The sequence below is a fragment of the Tyto alba genome, unplaced genomic scaffold, assembly GCF_018691265.1.
Source record: "Tyto alba isolate M040663 unplaced genomic scaffold, T.alba_DEE_v4.0 Super-Scaffold_17, whole genome shotgun sequence".
In the NCBI taxonomy this organism is placed as follows: Eukaryota; Metazoa; Chordata; class Aves; order Strigiformes; family Tytonidae; genus Tyto; species Tyto alba.
In genome coordinates, this window is record NW_024881279.1 from 21,967,683 (window position 1) to 21,983,592 (window position 15,910).

The window sequence follows — 15,910 nt, forward strand, 5'->3', positions numbered from 1 at the left end:
TGCTATTTATTAGAACCTTGAGAATGTTAAACCCCAGAATGGGCAGGTCTGTTTTTCACCAGACAACATGAATTATGTATCCTATAGAAATTGTATTCACTGTATCATGTACTACTAAGCACAGTTCTATGAAGGTAGCTTACTCACATTTCTCCTGGGGAGAAAGTCAATTAACAGTGTAACGGCCTTTTCCCAAAAATGGAAGCAGTTCTTGAAACACATCAAATGAGTGAAGAAGAAGGGGAAATAAAAGATGATCCTAAAAGATATCGAAGCTGGCTGCAATTAATTTCATAATGGACTTTCATATACAAAATTTGGGAAATACATTTTGTGGGCCATGTTCTTCCCCTTATATAAGATCATTGGAAAACTTCAATTGGATTCCCCTCCTGTGATGTGCAATGACCCAAATACTGAGCAGAAAGAAACTACACAAGACTAACGTCTTAGAAGGCTAATGCAAAATGAGATATCTTTTTAATGACAGGATGTAATTAATATATAACTGAGGCTTAACTGTTATAAAAGCCCAATATTTTTGGCCACTGATCTTGTATGCATAAAACCCAGACTTCCAAAGACAATATGCTCACAGAAAATATATGGATTCTGAGTGAAATAAATTCTTCAAGTGGTAAAAAGACCCCAAATTGTAATTTCCTTGTTAACAAATTCTGCAGCATATTTAGTCTTGCTTATTTCATTGTCAGCTAGAGGACAAAAGAAACTTTTGTTTCTTGATTCTCATTGGTCCTGGACACCTCTGATTCCCGATTCCCATTGTTGCCTGGTATTTGAACCATAACCCCCAAAACCGTGGCAGAATGTACAAATTCTGCATCTCCCTCAATACTCCAAAAATATTTATTTCCAAGGGTTTCTCCTCCTCATGGACATCCAAAATCAAAAATGTCAATGGTATAATTTGTATACTAGTTTTGAAATAGCCAAATTTCACTTAAGACATCTCACCATTCCAGTTGTACTACAGGGTTCAAATACACAGAAACCTTTAAAAATCTGGTGAGGTGCCTGATTCAGTCTTCTGAAAACACAGTGAATCTGTGTAATTTATATTCTACTACTGCAATCCAGAATCTTTTTAAACAAGTCCAGCAAAAAGCATCTCCTCTCCTTTCCTCTGAGAGTTTTTTCTCTGTTCTATCAGATCTCCATACCAGACTGCTTCTCTTCAGATATTCTGCTTTTGTCTACCAAGTTATGCAAGCATACAGTTCTCCTGCACTAAGCACCTGAAACAAAGGCAGCATTGGCAGAGGTATTTCTGTGTTAAAACAGGCAAATCAGAGACATACTGCAGCTCTTGGTTCAGTCTGATAGAGGCAAGCCTTGGAAAATCAGCTGTGTATCACCACTGATGAAAAATTAATGAACCAGATTGGCTTGTATAGAGGAAAATGCAAGCACTCAGAAGGAAAAAAAAATAAATTAAAATCTAAATATAATCAAATGTTAAAGGTTCCTGTAAGAATTACATGTTTGTGCTGGATTTTTGCTAGAGGCATTGAGGAGAACTACTTTAAGATGAGTACAAAACAACAGTATCCTTCTGTGTGTTTAAGTTACCACTGCAACTCCAGTTTATGAACATTTTGGAAACTCTTGGATTAGTCACCAAATAAAAAAATTAAGCCTAAATGTACTTGTATAACACACTTGCATAAAAGACCATCTCCCTCCCCAAATCCTAGGGCTTTTCTCTTGGCTAGCCCTTAAAACTGAATCAAGGATTATCTTTCTCAAACAGCACCTTTTTCATTGTCAGTAAAACAAGACTGGCAGCAAAACAGAACTCTAAATAGACCACATGAGGCCATCGGTGGTTCATGTTTTGAGATATGAATTCTTTTATTAGAGCTTTACCTTCTGTGACGTTTTAAGACTTGCTGCAGGTTCTTACAAATGAATAGGAATTGTCCTATTCTGCTCTGTCAGCAGTTTGGAAACTCAAAATATCCAGGATATGTCTCAAGAAGTCCAGTTGTTCTCTTTGATCCTAGATTAAAGGGCCCGTTAGATATTTTAGAGCTATGTAGTTTCTTACAGAGTTCCAATTAATACAACACTTCAGCTTTATTCTGTGAATGTACAATAATGTAGAAAACTCCTTGGAATTCCCTCATAAGCTATATTCTATTTAAAAATACATGTATTGGTTTTATAGCAACATCCTCAACCACATTCATTACTCCATTTATACTCTTAGATTTAGTAATTCAAAGAGCTTTAGCTTCACAGATTCTTACCAATAAATCCCAAAATGCATGCATGGCTTGATTTAAGAAAGATATTTTACTTGTGTTTCATACACAAAAAACTGATAACCAACAGTGGCTTAAAAAATTAACACTACTCCACTTTTTCACAAGTGTACAAAAAAGAAATAAAGAATTTACATTCAACGGTAAAGCTTAAAGTCCACTCTAATAATAGTTGCATTGACATTCACATACACAAGCACAGAATAAATATTTCAGGATTCTTATAAGAGCATACAGCATACATACAGTACTTGAATTTTACATAATGAGTGTTAATAGGGTCAGAAATTCTTTATCTCATAGAAAAGTAAAACTAAAATCAGAAAAGGTTGTGTGGGAGGTAACACCAAGGTACTGCACAGAGCTAGCAGGTTAATAAATCCATTTGTGTGAGGAGTTTGCTTTTGCTTCTTCATATTAGGACTGTTTGCAAAGGTGTATTCAAAGTGCAGATTAATGCAGAAAAAAAAAGAGAAGATATTCTTGTATTTATTAATACATGCAAGAGGCAGCCCCCCCAATCACCTGACAGAATAAAGCTGTTATTGGCAAGTGGCCGATATAATACAGATGTTTCAGGCAATTTTTCTAAAGCACTTTAATAGCAGCAATTGTAATTTATAATGGCTCTAGATTGATTTCTGTTTGGGTTAAAGGGCATCATATTTCTTTAACATTTACAGCTATATTTCTTTATAAATAAATATCTCAAATAACAAATAGCATAGTTAACATTTCTTTTTTCTCTCTTTTGCATAAGTGTCGTGGAAAAACTCTGACCTTTTCAGAGACATAATGTGCAAAATAATGTTAGAGTGGAAATAGGGACACAGAGCATCACAGTCAGTTACATTCCTGGGATGTCAGCCCAGCCCTTCTTACACTCTGAGGGCTAGCCTTGCCAGGCTAATGCAGGGCTTTAAGGGACAAGTTTCCCAATGGCTTGCTTGGTAAGAGATAAAATTTATGGTATCTTAAAGAGCTGTAAATGTGAGGTTTTATTTGCAGGAGTGTGTACAATACGTCATGTATAGGACTCAGTATTTCCACACAGTGACTTCTCAAATCTCCTTTGAGACACTTCCTCCCCAGCCTGAACATCTTTGAACATTTGTGTTCATTAGGTGTTTCATCTGTTGTGTATTTACCAGCTCTTCTTGCATTTTATAATCTGATCTCATATCACCTAGCTGACATCTGCACACAAATATTTCCAATCAGATAGAGGGTGCACAACATTAAAACTGTTAAACCTGTCCTATAAGTGTCATCAAGACAGGAGCACAGGAACCACAGTGCAGAGTCCAACCTCTCACTGGCTGTACTGTGAAGATTCTCCTTTTCGGCGTAGGAGAAAGGAAACTTGTGTCTGCTTTTTAGATTCTGAAAACAAGCCAGAGTGGAGAAAAAGAGTTAACATCAGACTTAATAAAGCTTTCAAGACAAAACCTGTTAAGCAATTTAGACAGACACTGTGAATTTCCTGCCGATTTTCTCAAGTCTGTACATACAGGAAATTTGTTAACTGTAGGAAGAAGTAGGGAGTTGCTACATGGGAGAAATCTGCCATTATTACAAAAACTGGCTAAGTGGGTTCTTTCAGTATAACCCCTCACTGGTCACTGTTCTCAGTGGTGCTGTTGCCCTTTTCTTTTTTCTCCTGAGTCTTGTTTCCCTTCTTCTTTTTCTTCTTTTTCTTGGTCTCTTCCTTCTTGCCAAAGGTTATGAAGTCACTTTTGTCAATTTGGCTGTTTGGTGGCTCCTGCCGGATGGAGATGATTGCAGGAGATCCTGGGATAATGAATTTGTCTGGCAACTCACCAGGACCACCTTGTTTGGGATTGCCCGGTCCAAATTTAAAGGTCCAGCTGTTGCTGTTCACACCAGCTCCCACTGGGGGGGACACCTCTCCTGCCTCAGGTTCTGAAAAAGTCAAAACACCAAGAAAAGCTTAAAGCATCATTATATACAAGCACTCAGTGAGTATCAGCTTCCTGTTTGAAAGTTAGGGCTTTAGCTCGGCTCTACATTGACACTTGGTTGCCTGGCTGCTCATCTGGGAGTTTATTGACTGGTTCTTGTCCAGGCTGGTCAACACTAGCATGCACTGACTCAGTCTACATATTGCTGGGCCTAACGTGCTCTGGCTCCCATGTTGTGCCTTGAAATACAGTTGTTCTCTGTTTTTCTTTTGAATTTGAAGTGCATGGAATAAGAGGTCACTGTGATGCAGCCCCCTGTAGTGTTTTATAGCATGAAACACCAGCATGTGTATTGCATGGCACAAGAGTATGTTTATGGGTGTCAAGTCTTTTGGGACAGGGTTAGAGGAGTGTCCAGGGCAGGGGGAGTCAGCCTTGGCAGTATGCACATCCATGCTGGGTATCTTAGTAAACCATCCTGTCAGCTGTGACCAGGATTCCTCATGGAGGGAATGGGTTGGTACATCCCAGAGAGGAACCTGAGAGCCAGCTAGCATGTATTTATGTACGTATGTATGCACTGTGGCTGATCTGCAGACATGGCCCTAGAGCAAAAACAGTTTTTTGCCTGGGTAGAGGTACTGCAAGACTTCTTCAACCAGAGTGCAGAACATGGTCTCAGAAATATCCATAGTCTTCTTCAAGGTGAGGCTCTAACAATTTGTTCCCTTTTGCCAGGAAATGGGTCAACTCTCTTAAGAGAATTGTAAAGTTTTTCTAAACTATGAACTTCTGAGCAAAATGGGAAATCAAAAAGGGCTGGTGCCAAATTTGTGGTAAGCTGTCCAGAATGCTTCAGAAGTAAATAACACTGCAGTGAGTTCTCAAACTGGAAGAGTCCTCACTGTTACATTTCTTTTTTCTCATTGTAATATCACAACATAAAGGCTGAAAAACACCAGACTGGTGACTAACTCTTGGTTCTTTGAATTGATATAGTAAAAAGGTAGATCACAATATTTTATACAGGGAAATATAAAGTGAAGTTCTGTCCCCAGCTTTCGCCTTGCAGTATGAAGCAAGTTTTAATTTTATTTTCATTATTTTGACAAGATTGAGCTAATCAGATTGAAATGTTTATGTATGTTGCCCTGACAAGGACAATTTTCTAGCTTAATGAGATGCAACACAAATTAGGTTCTTCTATGAGAGCAAGTCTTAAAACCTGGCTGCTGCTTTCTTTTTTCTTAAACTTTGAAAATTCTTTGTAATTTACATAACTCCCAGTTTTGAATAGGAACAGCATATCCATTTTAGCGTATCATTTTAGGTGTTTAAAGGATTGTGATCAGGGGAAAGCTCAATGCTTATGCACTGATGCTAAAGCCCTCAAATCTGATGCAAATGCTCTTATCTACACTCTAAATGTGCAGTATCACACTGGACCTGTCACGCTTGTACCACTCCTAGCCACGCACAAATTCTTGCAACATCACACAAATAATGCCAATACCACAAATCTGATTAAGTCCCAGCATCAGATACTCTGCATCAGAGCTGTTCAGTTGAATAGGTAAAGATATTCAGGGTAACGAAGGAGGTGAGATCTGCACTGCTCAAGGAAGGGCTGGAAAGGCAGCTGAGGGGGACTCCATATCCCTTGGAAGAGGCAAGGACACAGAAAGGAGAAGAAAGAGAAGTCCTAGGTCTCCCATTGGTGAAAGAGGGCAGGAAGAGAAAACAAAGTAGACAATCTAGAGGGTGCTCTCCAGTGTTTTGCCAGACCAGAAGATGCTATTCAATAAACCTCAGCTACTGACTGCTCTGTACCTCTGTAGTAGTAATGAAGAATACTGCATTTGCTTTAGCAGCCATTTCATGAACTGAACAGCATCTCCTGTACTTCTTTTATGATTCTTCATCTTCTGTAATGTTGTTTGTACAGTATTCTATTTTATTAAATAAAATGTATGGCATGCGTGCAGACATAAGTCTCTCCTTGTTCCAAAGCTCGAGAACACATTCTGCTGCTTGAAAATCTTTCTTTTGACTGTCAGCAAAATAAACACTGCTGGAAATCATGGTTCTTTTTTAAGCTTTTCCATACTTACGCAGTATGTCCATGTGACACAGCCAAAGAAATGTGTATACATGACACATTAGACCTGTCTCTGAGACTACCTGTATAATAGGTTTGGCACATGGAATCTTTGTAAAGGAGGTGATATGACTGCTCTTACAATGTGATGTTTAATCAAGAATTAGGAGAGCCTGTACAATTCTTTTTTTCCCTAAGACTGTATTTAATGATGAAGAAGATTTGACTTTTAGCTTATGTTCTTTCCAGGAACTGTGGAAGTTGTTTTAGTGACTATAACCTGTCTAGTCTCAAAAAAATATCTTTTTTGAAGTTATTATTAATGTGGAATTTCCTCTATTTTATCAGTTGTAGCTTTTCTATAAATTTCCTATGGTCTTAACTTCAGATTTTTTACGTTTGTTGTTGCTAATAGCAATGTCCTAGGCAAGCCCTTTCATACTAACACATTAATATGAATCAGCTTTCATTTCTGCTTAATAAAGTATTTTGGTCAGGTACTTTTTGTACTGCTTTTGTTTCTTTGAGATGATAAATTACAAAGGTGAATGTTGTATGTCTTGGCCTTTTTCCAAATTATTAATCAGTTGTATTTCTCCAACAATACATAAATGTGAACTTTCATATTGTACATAATCAATTAAGCCCTCTTTGACAAATAAATCTTTCTCCTTCCCAATAAGCCCATACAACATTAATTTCAAACACTGGCTCATACCCAAGGCTCTTTTCCTGTTCCTGGCAGGAGAAAAATAGCTGAAGGTGATCTCAAATAATTTTTGAACCATCCTTGATGTGGCTGGGGAGAGCCCTGTAGCAGAGAATAGTCTAAAAACTGCTTTAACGTGTACAGGGTTACAGCACTGTATGGACTGCAGTGCCACCACAGCACAGCTCAAACAAGACGGTGTGCAGTTATGACATTGTAATGTGAGCATATTAGGCTGAAGACAGGACACGAGACAATGGCAGTGACTTTATATTATCCATTTTACCACACAAATATAGTAACATGCAAGAATAGATGGTATCCTTAAGGTACAGTATGTCTTGCATGAAAACTCTCGCCAGTCTAGCAGGGTGTACATACACGTCTGCATTATTGAAATCTAATTCAGAACAGGATACCGAGCCTTTAATTTGGTTCTGCCTACACAAATCCACTCACCAGATGAAGTCAGTAACATTTATCACAAGGCCATCTGACATAATGTATCCAAACACAATAAACCCATCATATCTACCCTGGAATCAGGATTCTGTCATTTTAAAGACTAAGGGGGTTTGCTTGCATTTCTGTGTATTTTTCTCCCAACCCTTGAATATGTTTGTTGTCCATGCAAACTAAGCATTTTAATACTCCTTAGTACTCACTAAGCCAAAGGAAACTAATTACCCTTACAGCTGTGTGGAGAGCTCACATACAAAAAGCCAGAGACAGACAGAACTTAATGAGTTAATAGCCATCATTTCCTAGAGTGGGTCTTCAACAGTCTCCTCAGGAAGTTTCCTTTCTTTGTGATCTACCTGATAACATGTGTGTTTATCTGTATTGGCAGGCGGGGAAAGTCACAGTTCAGCTGTACTAACAATGTTGTATGTTTAGGCATTTCAGATGGATAAAAATGTCACTTACCACCTAGCTTCCAAAGCTTCCTTAAACATCTTTTCTGTTTCTTATCAACAGAAATTTAACAACAAAAACTTTCCACTTTGATGCTATTTTACATTTAACAGGATTAGCTGTACTCCTCTTGCATATTTTCTGGGTCTTATTGAATGCTTTAAAGTTGTTTATTAAACTTCGAGGAAAATCTAAATAAAGCAAATCCACCAGCTATAACACTTAATTTAAAACATTACACTTCTTTCTGCAGCTACAGAGCGTGTTTTTGCCAGAGTTCCTACATAAAAACGCGAAGTCTGGCCATTTTCTGGTATATCTCAAAGTATTACTTTGGAGACTGTCCCTTCACTTTATTCTCAAGGAATACGCAGTCTTCATGTTCAATGACTAAATGATTTAATTTTTAAAATGCATTCATGAAGCAGAACCCAAAATCTAGGCTGCATCTGCAGCTCCTGATGTTTCTTTGCCTCTGTGTCTGCATGCTAAAATGGGAGATGAACTTTTCACCCCTTCCTTTTTCTTGTACTCTCACCAAAATACAAGTGTCTCGGTAGACTTTAAATGGAACCTAGAGCAACAGAGAGTCTGCAGTCAAGCAGATCATGTACTTAGTTGGGAGGAGAGGACTTCTTGGTTGTCTTTCAAAATACTTCTTTTTCTATCCAGTGACTGTTATCTGAAATATACAGGTAGATTTACATACAAAAAAGCCCCACATTCTAAAATCATTTGTCTGAAAGCCTGAAGCAGCAGGGTACTAATCCTCAGGAGGAGGTGAGGGTCCACACTCAGGAGCAAGCTAAGGAGCATGATGGCTTGGGGGATGTTGTACCAATGATCATGCCAGAGTATCTAAAAAAAAACAGGAAGTTTGAAACTAATCTCATTAACTGTGACAGCCACAGAAACCCTGGGGAACTCTTCGCAAGATGAGGCCACTTCCTCAGCCCTAATCCCTTCATGGGATTTTCATTTAGGCAGACATTAGTGCCTTCTGTTCAGAAATACCTGAGAAAGCACAGACCTATTGTTAAGGTTGCACCATTTGCACCCCTTAAAAGGCCACATTTAGTTATGACAGCAGTAACACCAGTACAGTTCAGGTCTTGAGTGAGACTCTGCTGCAAAACTCCATCACTGAGATTACACGGCTGTCTTTTCAGATGCAGCATTTGTGAATTCACTCAAGGGTTGGCTTTCATCAGCTTGTAAAACCATCCGAGCTGATATGTAAGTGGAACAAAGTAGAGATGCTCAGTGATGGGTACAAACAGTCTGAAATTGAGATGTCTTCTAAATTTGGGGTAAATGCCTGCTCGCAGAACATGTCATCACTCGGCCCACAAATCAATATCCCATCAGGTCTGGGCTAAAATGGAGTTTCTATCTCACTGACATTTTTCTCTCTTTTGGGAAGGCCACATGTTTTTTTTTCCTGTCCCTGTATAGCCCCACAGCTCCAATCTGGTGTTTACTAGGAACAGGTGGTGCTCACTTCCCATAATGCGAGCTGGCATATATTCTGAGTGTCATGTACATCCTCTCTACCTCCTCTGCCTCTGTTGCTTTCTTGAAGAACCTTTGTCAGAAGAAGGCTAACTCATGTTAGAACAGATGTGCCCCTGCTCAAGGGGGAGAAGAGGAAAGCATTTCTGTGCAGCTCTTCTCCCTGCAGAGACATTTTTGACTGTGACATGCTCAGCCAAGACAGCATCTTGCTTTCACTCTGTTCCATCCCTCCCCACTTTGTCCCTGTCTTTAAAAATTTGGTAGCTCATGGACTCAGGACATCACTGAGATAAAAGCTTTCAATCAAACCAGCTATTATTATTAAGTTTAAAGGAATTTTTTTTTTCTAGCCACCAGAACATACTGACTAAAGCCACTGTGAGACTAGAAATACTCCATCATTAATCACAGACCCTCCTGTCTGCAGGTCAGAGCAGCAAAACACATTAATTAAATGAATTTATTTAAAACAAATCAGGCAATAAACAGGAAACAAATTGCAGAGAAAGCTAGTCATTAACCTGATTTCTCTTTTCCTTGCCTTCTCCACTGCTGACTGCAGCTTCTGCCTCTGGCAGGCTTAATGAATATTCACTCTTATAAAGAGTCTGACATTCTGCACTGATTCCAAAACAGCGCATCAAATGCAAATAGCGTGTACCAAAAAATCCTCTCTGTGTCATTTGGAGGATCTCTGCAGATATTCTGGCTTCACTGATCATCCCTAATCCTTTTTAGGATTAAAATGCCCATTTCAACTTTTTTTTTTTTAACCCCCCCCTGCCCCAAAAAAATCCCAAAACAAAACCACAACCAACAACACAACAAAGCAAGGAAATAAAAATCCATCATCAGCATGATAAAATGACAGATACTGAACTGAAAGACAGAGAAATTATTCAGTCAGAACAAATTTGAAACATTTTAACTATCAGTTTGCCAAACAATCCCAACCATCTCTAAGGACTATCTCAATTTGGAGTCTTAAAGAAAAAATAAAGAAATAATTCTCACTCTCTGACTTTCCATCTGTTTGACCTGTTTTGCACTAATGATTCAGAGATAGGAAGAATGAACAAAATGAAAACTTCTGCCCACCATGGAGCCTGTAGCTTTAATCCAGTGCTTGGATTTAAAGTCAGTAACATTAAACGGGGTAATTACAGCACATATGCTGTGGGAGAGCTGTAACCCCCCACTGCTCCAACATCCAGATACAAAGCAGGGGGTGGGCGTGGAGGTCACCCCCAGCTCAGTCTCAGTTTACTGTCCATGCTGACATTGACACTGAACTTGAATAGAGATTATCTATCTCATTGTAAGAAAACAATCTTACATGGCTGTGTATTAAAGAAATCATCTCAGCCACCAAATAGCTCTGCCAGCATATTCTGAGATACGTGAAAGCAAAAATTTATTTGCTTGCTACCACAGCCTGCTGTGGCCAGAGCACAACACAGGCTAAGCGGCTTCTTGCAGCTGCTGGAGAAGCAAACAGAGCCCAGTCTCTGCAACCCCAAGCACCTCTCACTCCCTTTTCACTAAAAGAGGCTTTTCCTCCCACAAAATCATCAGCCGTCTCAGGTAACATCCTTCCAGTGTTGTACTTGTGCCTAGTCCTGCTCCCACTGGTAGAATTTGTCTTGGAAAGCACCTGTTAGTACTTGCTCAGCACAAGCTTCAACTCTTTCCTCACCAAACTGAGGACTAACCTGCTGCATCACTGAGACAGCATGAACATGAATCCAGGATGCTCCATATCATCTTTCCAGCTCTAATCAGATGCTGGACTCCGGGGGATGCAGCATATGAATGTTTGTGTCGCAAGCAGAGGTTGTTAGGGAGAAACTACTCATGCAATATAAGGTAGATGGATTTTTATTTGGGCATTTCACCATGTCTGCAGGCCTATGGTGACCATTTTTAAGAGCTCATAGTTGAAAAGAGACACAAAAAAACCCCAATCCACATGATTTTAATCTTATAAATATAGTGTGGGCAGCTAGAGCATCAGCTGTTCTGCCCTTGTTTTAATGCAAACAGTAGGGTAAAGGGCAGTGAACAGTGCAGGAAAACTGGAGTTGGTGTTGGGGGGATTTCTATACCTCTCAGTATGTGGGAAGAGAGAGGGGAGAGGTGGTGTGAGCAGTGGCAGGGGACAATGTTCCCCTGAGGACCTGCAATGGGTTGGACTTGCTGCCACCCACCCCACCTCCACCAAAGAAAAGGTTTTCTGTGCCTTCATGTCAAACCAGGTGCTATGTAGCCTCCTTAAATGCCCTGAACTGAATCAACTGGAACAGCAAACAGTTACCTGGGCCTCTACAGAGGGCTCGTTTTAGGATTGCAAGGTGATACATTCCAAAAACGTGGACTTTGAGACAAATCTTTAAAAAACAGGATGTCTGATTTGCAGCTCAAAACTCTCTCTGGATGTGACCAGGAGGGAGGTCTCATTCTAACTGCTTTCAGCTGACTGGTGCTGTGTGGGGTTGCTGCCTCTATTGTATAAAGACATGTAATATTGCTAAGAGAGCAAAAGTCACTGGAGAAGACAAAGCTCCAAATGTCAGAACAGGAACAGATCTGTGCACTGCTTAGTCTGTATTACATATAAACATTAAGCCTCCAGGACTTCATATGTACCATAAATTAAAAAAATAATAATAATTAATTATTACATACAAGAGCTTTTATGTGAAAGACAACAGACTCATGGACCATCATAAATCCTGCTGTGAAGGTGAAAAGGAGGAAGCATTTCCTGGATGCTGCTGCAGCCTGTAACAGTATTCTGCAGGCAGTCAGCCCCCCGCCCCGGCTCCCCCGCCTGCTCTCTGCTAGATGAGCTATTGAACTGAGGCCAAGAGCACAGACGCTCTACGTAACTGGTCACCTCCTGCCACTGGAGGCCACTCGGCTTCTATGAGGTGATCACAGGATCAGCAGCTTGGACTCCAGTCTACAACTGCTACAGCCCCCCTCTGCCTCAGCCCCCATCTCAATGGCTGGCTGTGATTGAGCCCCCAGTGAAGGAAAATTTCAGGCTAAGGATTTCAGATTACCTGAAGGAAGACAGAAAGCAAGATTAGAGGTTCTCTTTGCATTGGATCTGCTGGACAGAACTAGCTTGTTTTTATTTGTGTCCACCTTGTAAACGCTCCTAAAAGAATTCAATTGAATTCAGTCCCTTCTGCTCACCCTCAACAAAACTGCTTACCAAGCACCAGTCTCTGCAGCTGTGAGAACCTTCAGCAGGTAAACTTATGTTTGCACAGTCCGTATTACTGCTGGTGCATAAAGAGGAAAGAGCCTAGTAAGCCTACCAAAACTCAGTGCTGGTAGGCAAAAGAGAAACCCCACTTTTTAACTGAGCACAATTAATAGACAGTAACTATGGAAACTTGAAACATCAATTTTAGTCTTTCAAAGCGGAAGCTAATTTTAACCAACTAATTGGATGCTTGAAGCGATAGTGAAAGAAAAAGGGACACATTTATTTCAGTGCTTTTAGAGGCATCTATTTTAAACATGAATGAATGTGTGAGCTTCACCACTTAGAAAGGATAGCACAGTAATGAATCATGGACACCTAAGAAATGGTTTTAAAAGATAACATCTTTTTCTTTCTTTATCATCTATGTTTAGCTTACAGGCTTCAACTATTCCTCTTGCATATGGCTCCCACCCTAGCAGCCCAAACCATTGTAGTCTCCAGGTCAGATGACTACAGTGTGAAGCTTTCTGCTTGGATCTTCCTTTCAATAAACATGCAAAGCTTTCCAGAGTGGAAAATGCAGTGTCTTGTCTCTCAGAGGTGGAAGGTGGATCTGTGCTCTGAACCTCAGAGATGGAACCTGTTCCTGGATTCCGTCTGGCTCTGATCACAAATAAAGGAATAATTTTACTGGAATTTTATGGATGAAAGCCAAAACTGGCCTTTTCTCTATCTGGACCATAAAGGGAAAGAAAGGGTACTATTACTGTTTAGTTTAGTTTGGTTTTGTTATCCTCAATGAATTTCTTAATTTTAAAAGTAAACTATACTATACAGATATATAAAATCAATTTAGACCTACATAATCCTTTTGCTGACCTACTCTGACTAGTTTATCACTGAACCTCTGCAAACTTCTCCTCCTCATTTGAAAGTCAATTAACTAAATATTAACCACTGTCTATTTTGATTCTCACTGATGTGGCTGTTAGCCAGCAATCTTCCTTAAAAGAGGTGTGTTAATTTAGTACCTTCCACAGGAAGGGGCTGTAAAAACTGAAGCCATCACAGTCCACAAAACAGACTCTATCAGTCACAGCCCTCTTTCCCTTCCATTATGTGTATGCCACATCAGCAGCTTCCTATCATCTCCTGTTAGGATCACATCCCATTATTATTCCTTTTTTACTGTTATGGGATGAATGGAACTGATATTTCACATCAGCTAAAAAGGAATCTTAATTAAATCTGATGAGTAACTGCTAATACAATATGATAAGCCCCTTGGATAAGCACACTACACAATTTCTCTATTTTTCAGAATCCTTTAGATGTTTTCTGAGGAGAAAATGGGGGTGACCTTGAAAGACTCCCCATATCCATTTTCCCACTGCAGAAAGAGCTTTGCTCTTTCAAGTGGTTGCAAGGTCGACCCTGGAAGAACTTTTTATTAGGTTGTAGATAAATCCAGATATTATGATAATTTACTGTCATTTGGGTCTTTACCACTTTAGAGTAGATTATTTTGGTACTGATGAGATGAATCAGACTGACTGCCCTGGAAATCTGAACCTACTGTATCATGGCACCAAGTTTTCTACCTGTTTGTCCTTCCCTGCAGCTAAAGGTATCCTCTCTTAATTGAGAGGACAGTACCTCCTTGAACCATATTATGAAAAGTTTGCATTAGGTTTTAAAGAGATGTGTAGTTCTGTGTAGTTCTGCTGAATTTAATAGATCTGCATGCAGTTCTGCTCTGGGTGGCTGTTAAAAGACAATTTAAATGTGTTTATGAACCTTCTAACTTCTTCAGTGTTTTATTCTACTTGGACACATATATTGAAATCACAGACTGCTAGGTGATGTGCTGTAAAGGCCATATAATGCTGAAAAAAAAAAAAAAAAAGGTTACTCGGGGAGGGAGATACAAAATTGTGAAACATTAAGGTATGGTTATCTAAGTAAAGATGAGGTTAAAATTGACAGTTGTGTGAAATGGATGGTGCCACATCGCAACAGCCATTTTAACAAAGTTGCAGCTGCCTTTTGTGTCTTGTCACTAGGACTATGCTTTCTTAAATATTAATCAGATGGTAAATATTAAGTCTTGGAGGCTTAACACTTATACAAAACGTGGGTAGAGCCATTTCTGTTAATTTTTGATCACTGTAACCTTTTCAGAATCAAGCCCTCATAATCTCAGTTTAAGAGTTAGTAAATGACCTACTTTATATTTCAATTATTTTGATTTTAATTTTATAGCCCCAGTTCTTTAAACCAAGAATTGTTCCCTTGATGGAACAATTGGAGAAATGGCTCAGGCTTGTCCTTCCACATAATGATGCTTTACATTATACTCAGGAACTGCTCATTTGCTAATGAACTCTTTTTCAAGAAATGCATTGCTCAAAGTTGTAGTAACATATCAGAAAGCTATTTATATAATATACCTGCCATTTCACTTCTCTGAAGAAAATATTAAAAATGGAAGAACTGGCTTGAAATGAACAGGAATATCAAATCTAGGAAATTAATTACTACACATAAATGTAATGGATGTAAAATGGATGTCTAAGAGCAACGTAAGAAAAATTAACTTCAGTTCTACATTATTGTTTAATGGAGGCTGACATTAAAAAAAAAATCCTATCTTGATTAAATTTTAGAAAATTCACTTTTCCTACAGCTGTGATTCCTTTAAATGAGAAATCAAGGACAGACTGCATGTGGATTGATAGCATAGTTATTTTCCTTCCAGGAAATGTGTCATTTGCCCAGGTAACTAGGACAAGCTGTCAAAGAATAGAGAAATTTAAAGATCTTAGTGGTTATAAAGTCTAAAAGGTGATGTTATTGCTTATTGAATCTTTCACTTCAAAAGGAATTTTAAATTACCATCTGGCAGGATCTACATGTAGCATATTTTTAAAATATTATAAATCTGAATTAAACTTTAAACTTTTGTTTTCCCTTTGCAATTGTGTGTATATACATACATGTTAATATACAATTGGTTCATTTGTTTTTAATTTCTGCGATTGCTGAGGAGGAGACTGGCTTCTTAGTTATTATATATACACTCTACATGTAAGTACAGCACTCAGAACAATGCAGGGAACAACTCCTGACAGTAACAGGGACCACTGTGAAGAGTCAGCCTCATGTACGCCAATCCTTAATATGGACACTGTGCAAGACACTTTTTAGCAGAGAGGAAACAGGCAATGGAGGAACATACATTGATACATT

At 39.0% G+C, this 15,910-nt stretch overlaps 1 protein-coding gene across 5 annotated transcripts in view; it reads right to left on the bottom strand.

Moving 5' to 3' along the window:
* Positions 1-1,842: 1,842 nt before the first annotated feature.
* LOC104362792 (protocadherin alpha-C2) overlaps positions 1,843-15,910 on the bottom strand; it is a 99,522-nt gene continuing 85,454 nt past the window's right edge. For 4 of the 5 annotated variants that reach the window (XM_032988486.2, XM_042789955.1, XM_032988488.2 and 1 more), the window contains exon 4: positions 1,843-4,208. In XM_032988486.2, the coding sequence (XP_032844377.2) occupies positions 3,898-4,208 (311 nt within the window). In that variant the 3' untranslated portion in view covers positions 1,843-3,897. The remainder of the gene's footprint in view (positions 4,209-15,910) is intronic. The other variant, XM_042789956.1, reaches the window with a different exon arrangement.